Source organism: Camelus dromedarius, chromosome 2 (genome assembly GCF_036321535.1).
Source record: "Camelus dromedarius isolate mCamDro1 chromosome 2, mCamDro1.pat, whole genome shotgun sequence".
NCBI classification, from domain to species: Eukaryota; Metazoa; Chordata; class Mammalia; order Artiodactyla; family Camelidae; genus Camelus; species Camelus dromedarius.
The window spans coordinates 119,564,099-119,586,196 of NC_087437.1; the positions used below are offsets into that span (position 1 = coordinate 119,564,099).

Sequence of the window (22,098 nt, forward strand, 5' to 3'; positions counted from 1 at the left end):
TGGGAGGGGTGGGCAATGAGAAGAGAATTCCTGGAGAAGAACTCAGGGCTCCTGCACCCAGAGGTCAGCGGGCACCATGTGCCTGCTTGCAGCCGGGGAACAGGGGGCTTGAAGCCAGGAGTTTCCACCAGCCCTGCGTGTCCAGGAGGAGGGCCATGAATAACTCACGTGTCCAAGACCCTCTCCCAAACACGCAAATGCGGGGGCCTAACTTGGCTCTGTGAGGCAGGGCTGACTCAGGAACACGCACACTGCACAGCGAGGACAAACTTGAGAGGGACACGCACCCAGTGACAGATCAATCCACAGATGTCGAGTCTGTCTCCCCCAGCCACCGGCCTTGAGTGTTTCAGAGCCCGTGTTCCAACAAGAGACGCTGTTTTACGGAGCTTCTGTGTTCATTGTTGGCAAGATAAAGACCCGACAGGGGCATGAGGCCATATAGGGGCCCCTTCTCAAAACAGGGGTCCTGAGAGGTGATGTGGGGCCAAGAGCCTTCCCTGAAGAAGCAATTTTTAAAATCCCCACTTTCAGTGCAAAGCCAGTGCCGCCGGTCCCTCCCCCACCCCGAAGGAGAGGGCTTGGATTTCCAGGATGCTGGGTGCACCCAGGCTGGACCAGGAGTCAGGGGAGAGGCAGAGGCCACAAAAAGGCTGGCCTGGGGTCACCCTCCCCGCACTCCCACTCCTGAGCTATAGACGCCTTCACCGAGATGCCAGAAACACCTTTCACACAATGACCTTCCCGCAAGCTGCGTAAAAGCCTTGATGAGAGCTGTCAGCCTCCCCTCCGGAAGAGCTTCTCACGGCTGCACGTTGGCGCAGCTGCCAGGGGAGAAGGCGTGGAAGCAAGTGCCCGGGAGCATTGGGAGCTAACCTAGCCCAGGCCCCTCACCTGTGGGAGAGATGCTCGGCCGCCTTGTGCTCGTTTTAATAGCAGGTGGTCTGTGAGGCACTGGGTAGCAGTAAAGCAGCTTCGTAATTGCAATGTGAAATGGTGTGTTGCTCCAGGAGGTTTTTAGGGCTAAAGTCATTTGAGTTTTTATACAAACGACTGGGCTTGGGCGTTATAAAGTGATGGTGGATCCTGAAATTTCTCACGTGCGATGCTTTATTGCTGCCACGTGGCCCGAACGCACTAGAAGAACTCTTGCTCTCGTAGCAAATGGAAGAGTATTAAGTTACACTCACACTCACACATGCACACTGTCTCCTCACACACCCACCCCCCCACGCACACCCCCCCACACACCCACACACACACACACACACACACACACACACCCTCCCACACACACACACACACACACAAACACACAAACACACACACACCCCCACACACCCACCCACCCCCACACGCACACCCTCCCACACACACACCCTCCCACACACACACACCCACACACCCACAAACACACACACAAACACACACACACACACACACACTGCCATTGCCACCTCTGTGTCAATGAAGCCAAGATGAAATTGTAGCAGATTGTAAGAGTTTTCTTTATTCAAAGAATTTGTCTGTTAAACCACTGAGAAGGGGAAAAAGCAGAAGACAATCCAAGGGCTCAGGAGCCATGACGCCTGAAGCTGCGGGCCGGTGCGCGTCCTCCTGCTGCAGGGCCTGCAAGGAGCCAGGCGGGCTTTTCCGAAGCCACTGCCTCTTAATAATGACAGTCTGGAAGTGAAATGGGGGACGGTGGGTGAGGACCACGGGGAGCGGGGGGCCTGTGCTAAGAGTCTGCGGGTTCGCGCGACCACGGCCCTTACTCCTGCCGACCCCACCGGAGAAGGAGCTGCCGAGGGGACACGGTCCCCTGGGGCCGGGTGCCATTCTCCCCAGTTAACTGGTAGCTTTCCAGGTAGACCCTTAGGTCACACACAAAAAATCACTTGGATATTTCTGAGCCACGGCTGTGCTCTTCAGAACATCCCGATTTCCTAACTGTGGAGAGGCGTCCTCCAAGGTCGGTGCTCTCTGCCCGTCTTGTGGAAATACCGGGTCTCTCCTGGCCCTGGCAAACTCAGTGTCAGGGACACACTGCAACTAAGGGAGTCGGGGACATGGGCCTCCGGGGACTGGCGCCGGGGCGGGACCTCTTGTCGCAGGGGACAGCAGCGCGGTCCACGAAGGGAAGGACCACGTCTGCTTTCCCCGAGTCCCGCCCCGGTGCCCAGCACAGCACCTGACGTTCAGAAGCTCCAAAAGTAGTGATGCCACCAGCGGCGGGGCCCAGGGGCGTGGCCGAGGCCGAGTCACAGGAGACGTAACGAGGAGGCCAGAGGCTTTAACTTGTTAAAAAGCTGTCATTTTCGGGAACTTTCTGGACTTGCCTTCAGAGCTGGTTCCCAGTAAAGGCAGGTTCCCACATCAGGGAGGATGTTTTTCCTGCACTGGCCGCCACTGGGTTCAGGCACCGGGCCTGGGCTGCAGCAGGCCTCCTGTCTGGCCCGACACCTCCCCACCCCAGGTCCCCCCCTCCCCCGAGACCCATCTGTGCCCGGGGGCCCGACGTCACCTTCCACGGAGAGCGGGAAGAAGCACCAGGGCACATCCCGGATGGCGTCGGAGAAGCAGCACTCCCGAGCCGTGCAGTTCTCGGGGCTGATGCCCGGGAAGCCACAGTCCTTGCGGGCGGAGACCTCCATGACGCACTCCTCCAACTCTGCCGCGCGGCGCCGGTTTGGGAACAGCATGGGGACCCGGTTAGGCCGGCTGGCTCCCCAGACACGTCTGCTCCCTCCTCCCAGGGGAGCGCCGCTGGGCTCCCGGGCTGGGGGGGCGGGGCTCGGGGGCTTCCGGGATGGTCACCCTGGGACTAAGTGTGAGCACCGCGAGGGGCCACCCCCTCCTCCCGACAGAGGCCAAAGGTCAGGGGAGCTGGCGTCCCGGGGCCTTGGGACAGTCGCTTCGCCTCCCTGGACCAGACATTGCTCTGTGAAGCGGGCGGCCCACTGTCACCCCTGGGAGGACCCTGTAAGGATGTGAAGCATTTGACCAAAGTACTGAAACCCAGCAATACTCCCACTACTCGGAGAGCCCTGGCCACGAGCGGCCCCACAACCAGCCGCTGGTCTTGGGTCCTCCGGAGCCTGGGCGCCTCTGAGCCGCGTTCCTGGAGCCAGCGAGTGGACAGGAGGCTGCGGGGCCCGAGCTCCACACACACTTTTTTGTGTGTAACCCTTGGAATCAGTGACTTTCCAACTTGATAATGTGCACAAATATAAAACTCATCCTGAAAAGGTAACCCTAGAACTTACAGTAACTTAATTTCTTAACATCTGGAGTCTGTGTGCAGCTGTGTTAATATTTTCCTGGGGGGGAAAAGGTCTAGCTCAGTGGTAGAGTGTGCTTGGCATCCACAAGGTCCTGGGTTCAATCCCCAGGCCCTCCGTTAAAAAAAATAATAATAAAAATAAATAAATAAATGAACCTGATTACCTCCCCCTCGTTCCCCCCCCCAAAAACAGAAAGAAACACTGACTGACACCTTCATGTCCCTTAGAAGCTTTTTCAGGAACTACACCTTAACAGCCAAGAGGGGCTTGAGAATTGGTTTTTCCTCAAATACAGTAAAACGTGGGTCCCCACAAGTCTGCAGGAAGGGCAAATGGCTGACCCTTGGGGTCCAGTGTGGACATGGGGGCCGGGGGCACAGGAGGGTCCCGGCTGTCTGGTGCGTACCTTGCTTTGGGAGGGGCTCGAAGCACCAGGGGACCCCGGGGACGTCGGAGTTGAAACAGCAGCCCCTGGTGAAGCACTGGTCGCTGGAGATGCCAGGGAAGCCGCAGTTCTCCCGGTTGGCAGGGCTGATGCGGGAACACTGGCAGGGGTCTGCGGGGACGCGCGTCAGCCAGCCCGCCCTCGGCTCAGCCGGGCACTCCCTCCCTGGGACGGGCGGCGCTCTCGCTCCCATGTGTGAACCGCGCAATGTCCTTCAGCTGACTGGGCTCAGCTGAAGGTGGCTTATTTGTTAAAACCAAACAAACGAAAATCCCTTCTGGTAAGAGGGGTGGACAGGTGGACTCAGGCCAAGGTCAGGGTGAAAGCGAGCCAGGCAGGCCCTCCAGGAGCCCGTCCTCGGGCTGGCGCACCCGCACCTGCCCTGACCTTCCCAAAGGGGCCTTCCTGGGAGGCCCCACCCCCGCCCCCAGCCCCCATCCCACTGTCCTTCCGGAAGGGCGCCAAAGCAGGTGAGCGTGAGCGGGCTCTGGCTATGTGGCCAGCATCCCAGATCTTAGGATGCCTTCCCAGCGGCTTCCCCTCTCAACCTGCCTTTTTTCTGTGAGGGAGCCCGACGTGAATAGAGACCCACCGAGGGGCAGGAAGGAGGCCCTCACGTGCCCCCGCCGCGCCCCCGGCGCTCGGGCCACTGGAAGCCTCTGGGCTCACTGGCCCCAGCGCTTCTGGCCGGCGAGACCCCGGGCCCTCACTCACCGGGCTTCTGGGCCCCGGCCGGGGCGCTCAGCCCCAGCGCGAGCAGCGCCGCCAGGAGCCCCGCGCCACGGGGTCCCATGTCCACGCTCAGCTGCTCCCCCAGGGCCGCCTGCAGAGAGCGCAGTCCCCAGTCCCCACTGCCTGGGGCGTTTTATAAGCTCCTCTCTGTTTGCTCAGCAAGCAAGATAACCCCCTCTCTCCCCGCACCACCAGCGCTTAGGGGCCTTTGTTAGGAAAAGGAGCTGAGATGGCTCTGCTGGGAGGCCAAGCGGTGACAGGGCAGGGAGGCTTCCGGGCTGGGGGCGCCGACCTCCCCGTGAGCGCACAGCCAGGCCTCCCTCTACCCGGGCGGGGATCCGGGTCGTGCCAAGGTGCTGACGTGGAGGGCGGGCCGCGTGGGCGTCTGGCGCTGGGCGCTGGCACAGTTGCACCCCGGGAGGGATAAGGTCTGTATTTCTCCTGATAAAGTACGTGGCTAACGGAGGAATGTTTGCCACATTGGGCCCAAGCCTACTGCAGACAACGCCTGGGCCGGCTGCAGGCAGAGAAGCCCCCTCCACCAGGAACCGTGGACCCCCCTCCAAGCTCCTCGTCTGCATCTCCTTGTCTCCGTCTTGGGGAGGGGGGCACTCTCCATGGAGATGAGGCTGACGAGGGAAAGACACAGTCCTGGATGAGTGTAAAAGCATCAAGTTAACTTCGGCAAACACTGAAGTTTGTCATTTTTTCCTTCCGTGGAAACTGTCTGTGTTTATTAAAAGATGGTGTCTGTGAACCAGCCCGTGCCTGGGGAGAAGGTGCTCTGTGGAAGGGCGTCTGTGGACCCAGAGAGAGAAAGGAGAAGCAGAGAGGAGACACCCAAGGGACGAGAGGACCGTAAACCACGCCCCCAAACCCCACCAGCGAGGGGCTTACTGGAGCCACCAGTCTGTCATGCTGGGCTCGAGCTGCTGGGAACCCAGAGATGTTTGGTACCCCAAAACCCAGGGTCCCTGGGTTCTGGAGAGCAGGCCTCTGTGCTCAGAGCTTCTGCCAGCTCCAGCCCCAGCCCCTCCAGACCAGTGAGTGACCATCAGGACTTGGCAAACCTTGGAAAAGTCACCCTTCCCTGTCCCGTGTCCCTGTCACCCCGCATCTTCCCTGAGATGCCTCCTTTGCCCAGGTGGAGGTGCTCAGGCCCCAGCTAGGACACTCTCCACCCATATGGTGCTTGTGTGCACATTAGAAGAAGGCACATTTTCCTCAAGACAAGTTACTTCCACCTGCAGGGAAGTCCTCACGACCGGTGTGATGTCTACACTGTGAGTGGCTCCCCAGCTGGATGTGGCTGTGTGCCCAGCACAACCTCTGTGGGTGTATCGGGTGGTCATGCTCCCATCACAGGGGCTCGGGCGGGGGCTGGACCTCGACCTTGAGTTCCAGCGTCTCACACAGCCTGTGCTCCTTGGAGATGCAGCTATGACTGGACCATTCTCAGCGCTCCCTGCCGCGCTGTCATCCACTGGCCGTCAGTCTGTTCCTTTGTTAAGTGTTTAGCATTGAGCAGTATAAGCTCTCCAAACTGGGGCACAGAGAGAAAAAGGGCTGAAAAAAATCAACAGAACCTCCGTGACCCGTGACGTGTGTTAGTGTCAGCAGACTGACTAACATGCATGCAATTAGGGTACCAGCTGGAGAGGAAGAAATATTTGGGCAAGAAAAAGTATTCGAAAAAAATAATGGCCAATGTTTAGGCCAAACTTGATGAAAAATACAAACTCACATATCCTAGAAGCTCAGTAAACGCAAGAAAAGAAAACCACATCAAGGCACAGCATGATCGAATTGTTGGAAATAAGTAAGTTTAAAATATTTTTACAGCAACTGGCAAAAAGACGCTACTTACAGGGGAGAATTACGAGTGACCTCTCAACTGAAACACTGTGATCTGGACGGCAGCGGAATGACAACTTTAAAGTTCTAAAAGCAATAGAAAACCCTGTCAAGTCAGAATTTTATACTCACTGAAAATATCCTTCAAACACAAAGGCAAAATACTTTCTAAAATAGATTTTATTTTTTTAGAGCAACTCTAGCAGAATTGAGCAGAAAGTACAGAGATTTCAAAATATGTTTTTAGGCAAACAAAAGCAGAAAGCATGTCACCTGCAAATCTGTCCTCCAAGGAATCTTAAGAAGGTTGTTCAGGCTGAAGCTTGGGAGTCCCTTGATGCAGGTGCGAGTTCTCCAGGCTGCTGCCAACACTCCCCGCCGGGCTGGATTTACTCAGAGAGAGCGCCGTCCAGACTCTGTGCGTACCTCCCAGTCCAGTCTCATGGTTTCTCGCTTGGTTTGCTACAGCCATCTCCCAACTAGTCTCTCAGCCACAAAGTTTTGTCCCCATCCAGACAAAAATCTGCTGTCTTAATTACCTTTATAAAGTGACAATCTATATAGGTCGCTCCCCGCCACTCCCTCGCTCTTCCCAGCCTTAACGGAAAAGACCGAGTATGAGCTTCTTGCGTATGAAAAGCAAGACCCTTCATGAACCGGCCTCCACGCACCCCATCCTCTTCGATCGCCAGGTCAGCTTCGTAATGTGAGCATCTTGCCCTCTGGACACACCCTGACCTCTGACCTTTGGCTGTGTGCCCCCTTCTCTCTGCACTGCCCTTCCCCCAGCTTTTTGGCTTGCTGACTCCTGTCTGTCCTTCAGCTCTTAGCTCAGAAGCCCCCTCTTGTGGGAAGGCCTCCTCTGCTTCCCTTGAGAGAAGACGGGTGCCCTTCACCCCTTCTCCTTGCATCCTTCTTTCCCCTGATTCACAGCACCAGCCACCCCTGCACTCTAAGTGGAGTTTTTCTCTTCTGGTTCCTTTATGAATTAACAAGCCAAGACTGTGGGCCAACTTGGTGCCAGATGAGATTCTAAGAGTCTCACACACTACACCTCATTTAATTCTTATGACAACCTAAAGGAAGAGCTAAAATGAGACCCCCATTTTATCGTCTACACGGGCAAAACAGTTCCCCAGACAACACAGAAAGGAAGTGCAGGGCGACATCCAGAGACGGGCCTATGGCTCATTCATTTTGAATCCCCAGAACTAAACTCAGTGTCTGCACAAACTAGACTTACTCAGAGAGGGGGTGTGGGGTGGCGAAACAGGTAATTGACATCCAGGAGATGAGGAGCAGGAGTCGGCCACCTCGCGTCGCCCGTCACCCAGAGCTCCTTCTGGAACTCATAGCATAACGCCTGGAGGCAGATGCACGCGTTAAGGCAAGCCTCTCCGCGACTCTGGGTTACTCTTCTCATCTGTAAAAGGAGACGTGGAATGAGGGCTCACTAAATGCTCTCCAAGATCTCACACACCTCGTAAAACCTCGAAAGCATCCTGCCATTGTCATCAGTGGAAAAAGTATTTTTATTACCAACATTTACATGCCCAGTGTTCCTAAATGTAGAAGGTGGGGCTGAACGACGTGCAAATCCAGTTTGTCTCCAGTTTCTGGAGTCTGGCTGTGCTCAGCAGCAGAGTGGGTAAATCCTAGACTCTTAAAGCCCAGGACTTAATTTATCTACATAATAAAGAACATGACCAAAGCTGGGAGAAGAAATCAACAGTTGAACGGATGCTAATGAGAATTTGATACAGGGTTTGGAAAGGAATGAAATTAGAGATGTCTTGCTGAGTTGTAGTTGAGGATATAATTGGATGGACATAAACTTTAGCATTTTTCAATATGTTGTGCAGTGTAATTCCTCCTTCTGCAACTTTGAGGAGCTTGAGGCAAGATTTACATTCCTTCAAAATGTCTCTTTTGTATCTCTTTTGTGCCTGAGCAGGTGCTGGCCAGTCTTAAAACTTAAAAATACTTAAACCATCTAGTTCACCACGTGTCAAGGAGAAATGACATAGGAGGAGCTGGCAAACTATGGCCCGTGAGCTCATTGCCTGTGTTGAAATAAAACTTTATTAAAATTCACCCATGGCCACTCATTTACATACCAGCTCGGTGAATTCTGAGCTATGACAGCAGAGGTGATTAACTGTGGCAGAGACTGTGTGGGGGAGCCACAAAACCTGAAACATTTGCTCTCTGGCCTTTTAAGAAAAAATCCTGCCTGCCCCTGTATTTTAGTCTTAAAACTTCCTAAAAATGAATTTAAACAAATAAAAGAGGAGGGAAATATTTGTACATTATTTTATTTATAAATGGAATGGGACAGAAACAACCTCAGAGCGTTTTCCCTTCTACAGTCTGGTCTTGAAAGCAGCATATGTAGAACACCGAAGGCCAGGAGACCCCTCCGCACGAGTCTCCCCCGTCTCTGCACGGCTTGTGAAGGAGGCACTGACTGTTCAGACGGTGTAGGACCTAAAGTCACAACTGAATGCTAAGTGCTGTCTTGGCGTCCCAAAATTGAGAAGGCCTCCGGTGGCCTGACTGCCAGGTCTCCTCCCACCCTGCACCCACAGATAAGGCCCCTTCGCCAAACAACCCCCTTATCGACAGGCCAGGCACGGTTCCTGCTGGTCCTGAGCAGTGGATTTCACCTCCCCGCCAGCCCGCAGAGCTATTCAAACAAGCCAGCCCCATCCTCCTGCCGGAGCCAGCGGGCACCTGCCCTCGCGACACTGCGAAGCCTCCTCCCACGGCCCCTGGGTGTCCTCTGTCTCCCTGAGTGCGCCCTCCACGTGGCCTGCATGGCGGGACGTCTTCCTCCCCTGGGGTGTGCGATGTGTGGCTCCTAAACTGCTGTTGTCCCAGCTGTCCAGCTGTGTTGGGTGTCTCAGTTTTCACCATCCTCAGAGCCTTGAGTGGAAATCCCTCCCTCTCCAATGAGATGAATCGGGGGCGAACCAAACAGTTCTTCCTCCCAGACTGTCTTTGTACCTTGGAAGGTAGATAAGGTGTCTTTCCAGAGCAGAGGGCAGGCACACTTTCTGCCCTTTAAAAGATTTGGGCCCCTTAAGAGGTCAGGGTTCCTCTCCGGGAACACAACCCCCTGTGTGTGCCGGGACCCATCTCAGCTCACGAGTGTCACCCCTGGAGGACTTGGGGGCAAAGGGAACCGACACAAACACTCTGATTCTTACGCAGCTCGCCCTGCGATGAGTAACGAAGTCCTTTATCTCTGAACCAGGCATCTCCTGTCCTCTGCCGGCACCCGTGACGCTCTGAGCTTGCAAGCAAGGGAAACTCTCAGCCCTTCTGATGAACTAGGTCAGATGAAGGGTAGAAAAATCCCTTCAGCGTCTGCCTTTGGCACAGATGTTCCCCACTTTTTAGTTTTGCTCGACCTCGCTGTACCACGTACGTGTGTAGGTATACGTGCCTCTGCCTAATTTAACCTGTTTGCTACTTTCAAAACGTCCAGCTCAAGGCAATATTAAGAACCATCAGGGGGAGGGTGGAGCTCAGTGGTACAGCATGTGCTTAGCATGCACGAGGTCCTGGGTTCAATCCCCAGTGCCTCCATTAAATAAATAAAGAAATAAACAAATAAACAAACCTAATTTACCCCCCCGAAAAAAATAAAAGGGAAAAGAACATGCTTTTTTTTTTTTTTTAAAAGAAGAACCATTAAGCAATACCTTTACAATAATAGTGTCTGTCTTCCCGTGAGTAACTATAATCTACCTGCCCAGGCCTTCAGATGAGTGGCTGTCCCCTAGCAGCCGCCGTCCCCTCCCCGTGGGCCCCTGTGCTGGCACGGGCCGCGCGTGGGTCTCTTAGCCGATGTGTCCGGCCGGGCTTACCGGCTCTGAGTATTTCCACAAATGGCCCTGACCCTGCCTGCACTCACTGAAAGGTGACCAAGTTTCCTTCGGTAACAATATCCCCCCCCAGTGACCCTGCAAATAGGATCTGAAACCGCAGCCCGGCTTCAGCAGTTGTTTCCTGGTCTGGTCCTTAGTTCAACATGTTCTGAACAGAAGCCTGTTGTTGTGTGGGAAGTTATCTGGAAGCGGTGATAACCTCCCAGGGCGCGACAAGCCGCAGAGGGGAAGGGCGCACGGGTCTGACAAAGGTGCATGAGCCGTGGAGTTTATGACTTCAGTCTCCAGCCCGGGGTGGAAAGTGGGGGGCGGAAGTGGCAGGTTTACACTTTGCACGGGACGCAAGTGTGTGGAAGGACCACATACCTGGATCCTGGGTCCCAGGATGTTCATATGTCCTGTCTCGCTAATGCTCAGGAACAAGGAGCAGAATTGGGGTTTGAGCAAAGGGCCAGGAGGTGGACGGGGCCACCACAGACCCAGGCTTTGCTGGGTCTTAGTCTGAGGCCTAGCACTGTGGGCCAGCTGCAGATCCCGGTTACCCGCAGAGCAGCCTTGCTGTTGGCCTGTACTTCTGGACTGGCACAGGGGGCCCGACTGGGCCAGGGCAGGGTCACCAGTGGGAGTCTGATGAAGGATGACAGAGCGGTCAGCCTGGAGACGAGCCGCCTGCTCCCTGCAGACTGGCCTCTCCACTTTCTCCCGTCCAGAGTGACGCTCTGCCTGCTGCATCCTCTTTGTCGCGTAGCACGCCCTGCAGGTCTCCACCTCACTCGCTGTCGGCACGTCGCACGGACGTCACCTATGCTTCACGGTCCCCGAGCCCGTGCGCCGTCAGTGCCTGACGCGTTCTCGGTCTCCGGTTACTTCTGCTTCGTCACCGCCTGTAGCAGAACTGACTGATCTCGGCAGCAAACCGCCAGGACGGCTGCCCTTCGGCAGCTGCGTGTGTTAGGGCTCCCGGGCTGCAAGGAAAAGACACCAACTGGCGTGGGCTGAGCTGTCTCCCCCAAGTCCGTATGTTGAAGTCTTAACCCTCAGGACCTCATAATGTGACCTCATTTGGAGATCAAATCCCTTAAAAGGTAATTAAGCTAAAATGAAGTCTTTAGGGAGGAGATGAGGACACAGACCCCAGAGATGACCGTGTGAGGACACAGGAGGGGGTGGCATCTCTACGCCCAGGAGAGAGGCCTCAGGAGGAAGCAGCCCTGCCCATGCCTGGATCTCGGGCGTCCAGCCTCCAGACTGTGAGAGCTTGGGCCCCTGGTGGGGCGTGGCCCGGCCCGCCTCAGGGCCAGCACTTGCTCCTGTTCCACGGGCCCTCTCCGCACACCCACCCAGCCTGGCCCTGCTCTGGCCCTGCTCCTCAGGCACGTGGGGCGCTGAGCCCACCCATAGCTCCTGCATCACACGCTCCTACCTATTCCGTGTCCCCTGCAGGGCTGGCCACAGCCGTGGCTCCTCCCACACCAATTATCCACCAGAAAACCCCTGACTTCCCCCCCATGAGACATGTCCTGAACTTTTGTCTGAGGCTCCTCAGGGGCATGTGAAGTTCTAGAATGTTCCTGAGTTAGTGGTATCCAGACTGGAGAGAAAGAGCAGCATGTGGGACATGAAGGCCACCGGGGCCACCACCTGGCCAGTATCTAAAGGCCAGACTAGCCTTGTCGACTGAAATAAAATGCACAACCAAAAAGCTGAGAGTTACGCTTTATTCGGTGGATGTCCTGAGGACTCGAGCCCAGGACACAGCCTCTCAAGTCGCTCTGAGGGACGCCTCCGAAGAGGCAGGGGAGGAGCCAGGATATATAGGGTTTTTGCAACAAAGACCAGGTAGTTGGGACATCAAATGTGACTGCTAATCAAATAAAACCAGATATTTCAAGTTAAGGAATTTAGTGCTTTTCTGTGTGTGGGGAGGTGCAAAGGTCTGGGCCCACTGAAATCGTTCCTTTGATGTGCACCTCAGAACCAGGGCCCGTGTCCTGTCCTTCCCCGTCTTGAGTTCCCTCCGCGCGCTGACTTGATGGTCACAGCACCCTTCGTTTGCTGATATGACTGGCAATATCTTTCATTCACATGCTCATGGCTTCACGTATGTTAAAACCAAGGCAACTTTAAACTGACACATCACTCCTCTGCCTTGTTCTGAAGTAGAAGGCCTCTACACACACAGACACACAACTCTCCACAACCAAGCAGCATATGCAGATGTAAAAGTTACAAGGGTGGCCTTCCCTCTTCTGGCAGAAATCCAGCAGTTCCTAGGGAAGAGAAAAGAGAGAGTTTGCCCCCAAACAGCCTCCCCCAGCCTGGTTTCCAAGGTTGGGGGAGGGGAGGGGCTTGGGCCCTTTAAGAGCTGTGTGTGCACGTGTGTGTGTGTGTGTGTGTGTGTGTGTGTGTGTGTGTGTGTGACATGGTCCCCAAACTGCTAAACAGTCTTATCAGCAGCGTTGTTCTTACTGAGGCACTTTACCTTCACAGCTTGCCTTTTTCCCACCAACTTCCCAATGCTTCAAGGACTCTGTGCTGGTCCTGAGCAGGCGTCTGTTGTTCCTTAAGACCTGCCGTCAGTTCTACTCCCTCGTCCCTGCCTCCCTGGCCACGTGGATTCCTGGCTGCAGAAAGGTGTGGGGCGGGGAGGTGGTCCAGGTTACTGGGAAGCCCAAACTTCCCTCCCTGGGGCCTGACGGGGGCGGGTGCATGGTGCGTGTTGGGGGGGATATGATGGGGGGACACGACGGGGAGTGGGGCGTAAGTGCAGGTCTGCCCCAGGTGGGTTGTGATGTTGGAGACATCTCACTCTCCTGGGGCCTTGCCCTCTTCTGTCCCCACCCCCATCCTCCCTCATCTTCCCATCTTGCCCTGCACCCTAGAAGGGAGTGGTACCCCAGCCCCCCCATCCACACGTGCTGTCTCAGCTTTTACTGCACCTCCCCGACCCCCAGCCGCAGCCAGCACTGGGATTCACTGGGGCTGTCCTGGGCAGACCCAGGCCAGACAGTGCAGGCTTGGGCTTAACTTCTGAAGCTATTTGGTTTCCTCAAGTCCTTCGGGCCATCTTCCACCAGCATCCAGTCTGCCAGGTCCCTCCCACAAGCTGCCTGGGCGCCTCCCCCCGCCCCCAGCTGCGCTCCACTGTCGGAACTCATATGGGTTTTGTGATTCTCGGGGAGGACCTCTTTCCCACCTGTAAGGGGTGCTGGGCAGTGCTGCTGCTGAGGCGAGGATGCCCCAGTTTTCTCCCACGCTGGTGAGCCTGAGGGCCCTGGCCCAGATGGTGGAGCCATAAGATCACACGTCCATGCAGGTGGACACCAGAGGAGGTGGACCAGCCATCATGGTCATGGGTTGAGGATTTCTGTGTTATGTGCTGCAAGGGAGGGGGTTGCAGCCACTGGACCTCTGTCATTTCACTCCCTCAATGGGCAGGAATCCAGAGAAAACAAAGGAGGTTGTCAAGCAGCAGTGGATTAATCCATAAGGACTTTGGGGTTTACTTAACATAAAATCTGGAGGTGGATGGTGTTGTGGTCAAATCAGCAGCTCGGGGACGTGAGGGCTCTTGTTCTCAGGCTTTTCTTCATTATCGCAGAATGGCTGCCTGAGGTTCCCCATCACACCCTCATACCACCCAACATCCACAGACGGGCTGCAGAGGTCGCCCAGTGCTGCTAGAGGAAGCTCTTCTCCTACCAAGAAGTAAGAGCCTCTTCCCAGAACCTTCACACAGGTGCCGTCATCTGCCTGGTGGGCCAGAACGGAGGCCCACCTCTGACTGAAAGAGAGGCTGGGGGAGTGAGCATTTTCCTCCGCTCCTCACAGAGTGGAAGTTAGGTGAGGAAGAAGGGAAGGAATGGATGGCCAGTACTGGGAAATAGGCCTGCTGGGAGAGGTCACGGGGGAAGGCCCACCTCTCTGACACTGGGCAGTGTAAGAAGGCACGGGGGACGGGACCCACTGGACTCCCGAGAACACTTGGGCCAAGGTCCTCGGACAGGCCAGCAAAACCCAAAGGACATGCCATAGACCCAAGGCCTCCCTCGGTCCGCAGCCGTGGGTGCTTGGGCACCCCTCCATTTCCCCAGCTATAAAGAGGGGCAGGAAGGTGGGGGAGGGAGGGGAAGGGAGACCACAGTTCAAGACGTTACCTACAGGGGCTGTGTAGGTTACAATCACACGCTGCATTTCAAAAGGGATTGGACTAAATAAAGTGAGCTTATTTTTATCTCCCATCAGCAGCCAGAGTGTGAGAAAGACCAGATTTGCTATGGATTTAAAAAAAAAAAAGAAGCAAAACTTTCTCTGCAGATTCTCAGGTGAGGGAAAGCCACGGTGACCTCCAGGCACACGCACGGCAGGACGTGTGCCGTTGCACACACATCTGCAGCCGTGCGTGTGTGCGGGGGTCCCCACCCTGGTGTGTCCGCACGGGCAATGTGTCTCCCGGCCCCCAGGGCGGCGGTACTTGCTGGACCTGGTGGCCAAGGGTTGGGGGAGTAATGAATCTACTGGCAAATTTGGAAAAAACTGGTCATGCAAGGGGCAAGGCCTCTTTTCTTCTTCTTGGGAACCAGCTGGCTGTGGAGGGCAGGAGAGCTCAACGAACAGCCTGCTGGTTGTGCCCAGAGTGGGGGCAGCTGGGAGGGGGCGTCTGGAGCGACGGGCTGGCTGGGCTGAGCTCCCCGGAGCAAGGCTGACTGCCCAGGGCGGGGCTGGGGCGGCTGCTCAGGTCCAGCTGGCTCCCTTCTGCCTTGTCTGTCAGTAATAAGGGGACAAGTGGCCTCCATACCCCTCCCTTTTGTTCTGTTTTCCAGTTCAGAGCTCCAGTGCTAGGGAGCAGGTGGGTAGCCGGTTTCCTCCAGCCATCACTCATACTGTCCTCTGCAACTGTTTTGATTGTAACACTTTACATTTTGCTACAGGTTTTCTCTCCCGAGCCAGGTTCCGTTTGAGGAAAATAAAGACATTGGAAGGCAGCTTTATCACCTGACCATGGGAGGCGCGTGGGCAGGGTCCGGTGCTGTCTTCTGCTCTGACAGGGCTGTGCTTCAGTTGCTTCTCTGAGACTGCAATCTAATGGCCTTGGGCGCGACACTGATGGCCGCTAACCCCCGAGTCAACCGAACACGGTTACACGTCACTCTCCCCGGCCCGAGACAGTCTGAGTTAATGTGTAACCCGGGACCAGAAACCAGAGAGGGGGGTATTGCGTGTCTCCTTCAAAGAAAGGAAAATCATTCCCATGTTTTTATTTAAAAGAACTGCAAGCACAGAGTAACATTCATCTCTTTTAATTTTTAGGCCAATTTTGAGGATGAGGAAATCAGAGCAGAAAATCCAGGCGGTGAGTTCAGGCAGAGAGGACCCCAAAACGTCCGGCCAGCGATGGGGCTGAGCTCCTGGTGCCAGGCGGGCAGAGGCCCCTGCCCGCTCCGGACGCGGGTCCCGCTGGGAAAGTGTCTGACACTAGCACTCCTCTGCAAGGGCGGGGCGTGGGGCGGGGAGATGCGTTAGTGAGGGGGAGCATTCTCTTTCACTTTTAAATAATTACAGAAAATTTGCTTCGAAGTATCAACAGGAAAATTCTTGGATGAGAAAACACGGATGGTCTTCGTGTTTTAAGGGCTTTCTGTCCACCCCCACCCCAAACAGGCCGGAAACCAATGCTAGGGAGGGTTCTGCACAGCTTTCTGGTGAGAGATGGGAAGGGAAGCCAGGAAAAAATACGGTTCTTCACCCGACGGCCTTTCAGACCTGTCCTCCCCTCCCCCAGCCCTGGATTCAGACTGATTTGGGCAAAAAGATTTCTTCCCAGTCACCCCGTGGCCATTACTGTGAGTAAAAACACAGCTGGTGATTGGGATTAGGGTCCCGGGGTCCCACATGGGTGTTTTCTAGTTCTCTGTCTTCAGAACTCACAGTGCCGTCATGGCCTTACCGTCTGTAGGGTCACCAACGGGCTCGGGATAGAAGCACCAGGGGACTCCCATGACTTTGTTGTCAAAACAGCAGCCTTTTTTTTCACAATCCGTCGCCGTGATCCCGGAATAACCACAATTTGATCTGCTGTTGGGGTGCACCTGACATGTCTCTGAAAGTGCGCAGGCCAAGAGGCGAAGGTGAGTGGTGGGCTGAGTCCTCCCTGTTATTACCCACCCTCCAGTCGGCCTCCTTTCCCCAGTTAAAGCAGCGACCAGCGGCACAGTGGGTGTGGACGGTGGGCTCCAGGTCCGAGAGGGGATGCTGTCCTCGTTTCCTGATGCGGAAACCCTTAAAATCTGGGCAAGTGCAAGGTGCCCGGGATTTGCAAACTTTGTACCTACTTAGATAATTTATTCACTTACTCATTAATTTCAACAGTTATTAACCTGTATTCACCCAATCAATATGATCTGTTGAGCACAGTCTGCGTGTGCTAGAAACAGAAGCAAGCACAGCAGAGACGGAGAGGGATCTGCCTCCTCTTCCCCTCAGGGATCAAGTCCATGTCTGGCCCTGTGCTGGGTGACGGGGACCCAGAAATTAGAGATAGAGAAGTCGTTGTTAGGAAGCAAATGGTCTAATGGAGGAGGAAGCCATGTAAACATGCAAAACAGCACAGTGCAACCCGCCTCGGGCCAGCCCAGGAGGGCCAGTGACAACAGGCTGAACAAAGCAAGGAGGGCTTCCTGTAGGAAGAGGTTGACCAGGTGAGGATGAGGCAATGGGTGTTCCAAGCAGATGGAGCAGCGTTTTCAAAGGTGGTGAGGAGACAGCAAGGTGCGTTCAGGAGGTGTAAGTCCACGTACAAGTAAGATGGAGAGTCGGGGTGGGGGTGGTATGGGGACTGGGGTGGACAATTTCAGCCCAAAAGCAAAGGGAGCCACTCAACAGCATAAACCAGGAGAGGGGTGACATCGCCCGAAAGCAGAGAACATGCAGGAGAGACGGCCCGCCGGCAGCAACCACGTGCTCGGACGCAAGCCCTGAGGCTGTGGCCCCGGGCCGGAGTCTAGGTTGTGAGAAGGCACGCCTCTGGGCCTGGTGGAGGACAGGTCCAGGCAGGTAAGAAAGAGGAGTCTCGAACCCTTTCTCTGTCTCTGGGGGGCATGGAGGGTGGCGGCTCTGCCCTGCCAGAGGGCTCGGAGGTGCTCCTAATGGACGCCGTCAGCCGGGCCCCAGGGAGAGGCCTGCCTGAGCAGGTGCTCCATGCACTGGAACAGAGTCTGTCCCTGGCAGGAGGGTGGAGCAGCCAGGTCTTGGGAGCATGGAGAGGGAAGGAGCCAGAACAGAAGAGGGAGGAGAGCCAGAGAAGGAGCGGGACGGGGACTCGGGCAGAGGTGGTCACGGGCTGGCCTCCACCTGGAGCTTCGTGCTCTCAGAAAACGACAGTCCATCCAAAGCCCAGTGGACGCGGGGCCTCTTCTAGACTGAGCGGGCAAGACGCCCGCGCTTGGTCCTTTGTGGAGTCCAGCTAAGTGTCCTAAAGCTGAGCCCGCATCATGAGCTGGTCTCCGTGAGTTTTTTCTTGACATCTGAGGATCACCTCCAGCTTTCTTTGAAGGAAGCGTTCTCTGGCTTTGCAGAAAGATCTGGATCCATCTCTCACTGGTGGGGTGGCCTCTTGGGGCCATCAGCCTCCCGGGGTCTGGCCCCCTACCGTAGAGCGGAAGTGACCATTACTCAGCCCACAGGGCAGGGAAGAGGTACAGGTCAGGGGGAGCGGTGTGTGCAGAGCTTGGACAACAGTTCTCGTGTCCTTGTGTAACAGGGAAGAAGAACAAATCTGACTCCACATGAGATCTGTTCCTTTGGCTCTAACCCTGGGCTGTTTCCTGGGCTTAGAAATGCTGGTTCTGCACCTTTTGTAAAAGAATGTTGACTAGAGGCTGAAATAGACAGGAGAGCCCTGGTTTCAAGGCTCTGACTTTTAAGGATATAACACTTTTCCATTTATACAGAGATTAGAAGTTGCAGAGCAGAGAATAACATTTGTCTCGTTGAGGGTTTACAGGGACATCTTGACCTGACCCACGTGGACAGCTGCAAGAACCAAGGATTCCAACACCAAGGAGTTTGTGACAACCAAGCACACCCCCTCCCCTTTTTAGTATAAAAGGAGCCTGAATTCTGACCTGGGGAGAATGGTTCTCTGGGACATTAGTCCCCCATCTTCTCCGCCAGCTTTCCGAATAAGGTTGTATTCCTTGCCCCAAACCTCGTCTCCCGATTTATTGGCCCGTCGTGGGGCGAGCAGAACGGGTTTGGACCCGGTAACACTCTCCCTCTGGGCAGGACGAGATGCAGCAGCCCCCCCGGGCGAAGGGCTAAGCTTTGCTGGGCAAGCTGACCCCCTCCCAGCTGGTATCCTAATGGGAACTGAAGATTTCCAAGCACAGGAGTCCGTCTTGTCCCCTACTTGCTGTTGCTTGACGGGACTGAATGGAAATGATTTCCATCCAGGGCTACTCTTGTAATCGGACAGAATTTTCTAGTTTTCTGTAGTCACAGGATCGCTGACCCCGTGAGACCCGCAGAGAAGGGTTGAGCCTTGAGCCTGAGGGCGGGGACAGGCGGGGACAGGCGGGCTGCTGGCAGTCGGGCGCAGTGAGTGGGCCGTCCTGGCCTGCGGTGAGGGGGCCCAGGGCCAGGCTCAGCAGGACCGGCTGCACAGACTCCTGGGGCCGGACAGTGTGGTGGGCAGAGCTGGGGCCGCGGTGGCAGGGACGACGCAGACTGGCTGGGGGCAGCCGGGAGCAGACCACCCTCCTTCTTCCCCACAGCAGAGCCGTATAGTGCCCTTCAGGTTTTGAAGCTCACCCCCTCTCCTTGCCTTAGGCTGTGGGGCCTTCCTCCCCACCCCAGATGCCTCGTCCTCTGTTCCTGAGTCATGAGGTCCTTGGAAGGTGCCCAGAGATGTGTGGGAACCATCCTGTCCCCTCTCTTCAAGCCTCTACGGGAATTCTCATTCTGAAATCTTTGGAAAACCCTTTTCCCACCCCCTCTCTTTAAAGTATGCCTAATAGCAGCAGGTAACCTTTAGTTAGCACGTGGTTGCTTTTCTCAACCTGCATCACACTTGATTTTGCTGACAAACCCTCTAAGGCGAAAGACGGATTCCGTTCTGCAGATAAAGAATCTGAGACACAAGCAAGCTCTAAGGAAGCCGTGGTGCCCTCCCGCCTTGATTCTCTCCGTTGGTGACACCACGGACCAGGCATCGATGGGACACACACCAACAGGACGTGTGGTTTGGGTGCCATGGGGCAGGGGGCCCAGGAGAGCCCACAGACCCTGCCAGAGGGGCTCCCAGGGGACGCCCAGCCCCAGAGCAGGCCCTCGGATGCCTGTGTGGACTTTGAGTGGGTTCCAGCCCCTGGGGCAGGGTTTGGCTTGGACTTTTGGGAGAACCAGTCTTAGTCCCAACATCAAAGATGGCTCTTTGAAATGTGGAACTTCCGAGCAGCACAATACTCTAGGCTCAGTGCTGCAGGCAGCCCCCCCCCTCTTTCTCACAGCATTTCCCGAAGCTTCCACAGGCCCCCTACCCCGCCGCTACTGTCCGCCTGTTCTGCCCTCCAAAATCTTTCTAGGACCTAGAACAGCACCTGGGACAGACAGCGCTCAGCTCAGAAATACGGATAATGACACCCTGAGTCCTGCACAGAGACGCACGCCGCGGGCGCACCCACCCCGGGGCAGGACCTGCTGTCTTACCGCCCTCGCTCTGTGCCAGGCTGCTGAGCGCCAGCGCCAAGGCCATGACCAGGACGCAGATCACCTTGGGCTCCATGCTGGCCGCAACCTCACTCCTCTGCCCCGAAGGAGACCACGAGTCAAGGCTGAGATGCGTCCCGGCTCTCGGTCTTATACCGCAGGCTGTTTGCTTAAAGAGGGTCAGATACCGTTTGCCTAAGGAGGGTCCCCCAACCCTCCGCTCCAAGTGGTTAAAAGGTGTTTCCTAAATGCAGCCAAACCAAACCAACAGGTTGGCTGATAGAGAAAAATGCCATATCATATGGTCACCTCGGGTGAGGGAGTCTCCTGAGTCCAGCAGCTGAGCGTATCAGAGACCCTCCTGCTAAAGTCAACATCGCTTACTAATTCGAAAATGATTCATCATGGCAGACACCGGGACAGGCACAGTGTGTCAGCAGTGGCTCCCGGGTCCCCCCCAGCGTGACTCAGGGAAGGAGAAGGGCCAGCGCCGCCCACCGGCCTGGCCGGGTCCCTGTAGGGTGGGCATGCAGCCGCCTTCCATGATTTTAAGAATCCATGTCTGGAGGGACAGCTGTGCCTGGACAGGACGAACAGAGAAATACGCGGGCCTGGGCTTCCCACCTCAGCTTTTCCCCACTCGTGTTATGTTAGTCTTTTTCTTGGCAAATTTGTGTGTGAGCAAAGCACCACTGGACCCCTCACCACTGGACCCCTCACCGGGAAGCACGGCGCCGTCCTGAGGGCCGGTTCCAGGCGGCTCTGGCATTGAAAACTCACTGGTATTCAACATCCCACTCCAAGGAATTGCCGGAGCATTTTTACTTATTTGTCTAAATTACTTTTTTTTGGCTTTTTTCCTTTCGCAGTGGAGTCCTTTCCAAAGCGAGGTTGTGTAGAGGAGGGCCAGTGTGACACTGATGACGCAGAGGGGGTTTCCCTCTGGGGGGCCCCTGCGTCTGGGGGCTGGCGCTCCCAGATCCTCCTGGCGGCTTCCCTGATGCTGAACTGACAGGACACCTGCGCCCCCGCGCCCCGGGCCCCTCCCCTGCTCCGGACCTCCCTGCCTGCCTGGCTCACGCTCACCGCTCACCGCCTTCGGCTTACACGCTCTGCTCCTCGCCTCTTGCCCTCCCCCCCAGCACCTATGACAGTGTCTTATTCAATCAGTGTCTGTTGAAGAGTGAATGAACGAATGAACAAACGAATGAATACAGGAGACAGGTTTTGTCTTCACTGCAGGGTTAAGCTCTGAGGGGGTGAGCCTGCCTCTGAGAGATACTAACTTTTCTTGGGTGACCTGGTGAACAAGTCTTGGCGGCCCCTCTGGGAGGGGAGCTGGCTCAGGCCTGGGGCCACGGCGCTCTCTGCCGCGCTCACCCCGAGCCGAGCGAGTGAGCGGGGTCTCTGGGAGAAGCCTGCTGCGCGGGGCGCAGGGAGGGGCCGGGGCGCAGGGACCCTCCGTGGAGACGGGGCGGAGGCCGCCGAGGCAGGGCCGGGGCTGCGGGTCTGGGCGGCGCCCGGACGGCGGATGGCCGGCACGCCGGCCTCTCAGGCCTCGTTTCTCTCAGGCGTGGAGACACAGAGTGTGCGACACTTTGGAGAACAAGCGGTGACATCTAGTGAAGCTGAAGCTGCACAGACTGAGAGCCCAGCGGTCCCGCTGAGCCTGGGCCTGGTGCTCACAGCGGGGAAACCCTCGTGCTCGGGCAGAAGCAAACAGAGACAGCCGAGCCTTGCAGCGTTGTCTGTGGTCGCTTTAAGGAAGGAAGGAAGAAAGGGGGATGCTTAAAAAAAAGGAAGAAAAAGGAACGAAGGTAGGAAGGAAAGAAGGAAATGAAAGAGAGAAGGAAGGAAGGGAGAGACAGAATGGAGAAGGAAGGAGCGAAAAAGAGGAGAAAGCAATATAAATGTTCATCAACGGGAAAGGGGAAAACACGGAAATAAGTAAATAAATAAACTGAATACCTCATAGAAGATGAAAATGAAAGAATAATGAAATTAATAAGCAATAATAATAATGGATAAATATTGAAAACAAAGTTCAACAAGAAAAGCTAAGAATCGTTCTTAGAGTATGATGTCGTTTATGACACAGTTTTCCAAAGTAAGTGAGCAATGCCACGCGCTCTTAGAGCTGCACCCACATGCGAGAAACTGCAGCCGCGCAGACAGGAAGGGGGCG

General features: G+C 55.7%; 2 protein-coding genes across 2 annotated transcripts; both read right to left on the reverse strand.

Annotated features, from left to right (window-relative positions):
- Positions 1 to 1,562: 1,562 nt before the first annotated feature.
- Positions 1,563 to 4,777, reverse strand: TFF2 (trefoil factor 2). The gene is made up of 4 exons (XM_031459994.2): positions 4,444 to 4,777; positions 3,691 to 3,840; positions 2,525 to 2,671; positions 1,563 to 1,683 (listed from the first exon to the last, which is right to left on the reverse strand). The coding sequence occupies exons 1-4, from the start codon at positions 4,520 to 4,522 to the stop codon at positions 1,670 to 1,672; spliced, it is 390 nt and encodes a 129-aa protein (XP_031315854.2). The 5' UTR covers positions 4,523 to 4,777; the 3' UTR covers positions 1,563 to 1,669.
- Positions 4,778 to 15,510: 10,733 nt separating this feature from the next.
- Positions 15,511 to 20,020, reverse strand: TFF1 (trefoil factor 1). The gene is made up of 3 exons (XM_031460018.2): positions 19,914 to 20,020; positions 16,156 to 16,308; positions 15,511 to 15,694 (listed from the first exon to the last, which is right to left on the reverse strand). The coding sequence occupies exons 1-3, from the start codon at positions 19,987 to 19,989 to the stop codon at positions 15,684 to 15,686; spliced, it is 240 nt and encodes a 79-aa protein (XP_031315878.1). The 5' UTR covers positions 19,990 to 20,020; the 3' UTR covers positions 15,511 to 15,683.
- Between the last annotated feature and the right edge of the window lie 2,078 nt (positions 20,021 to 22,098).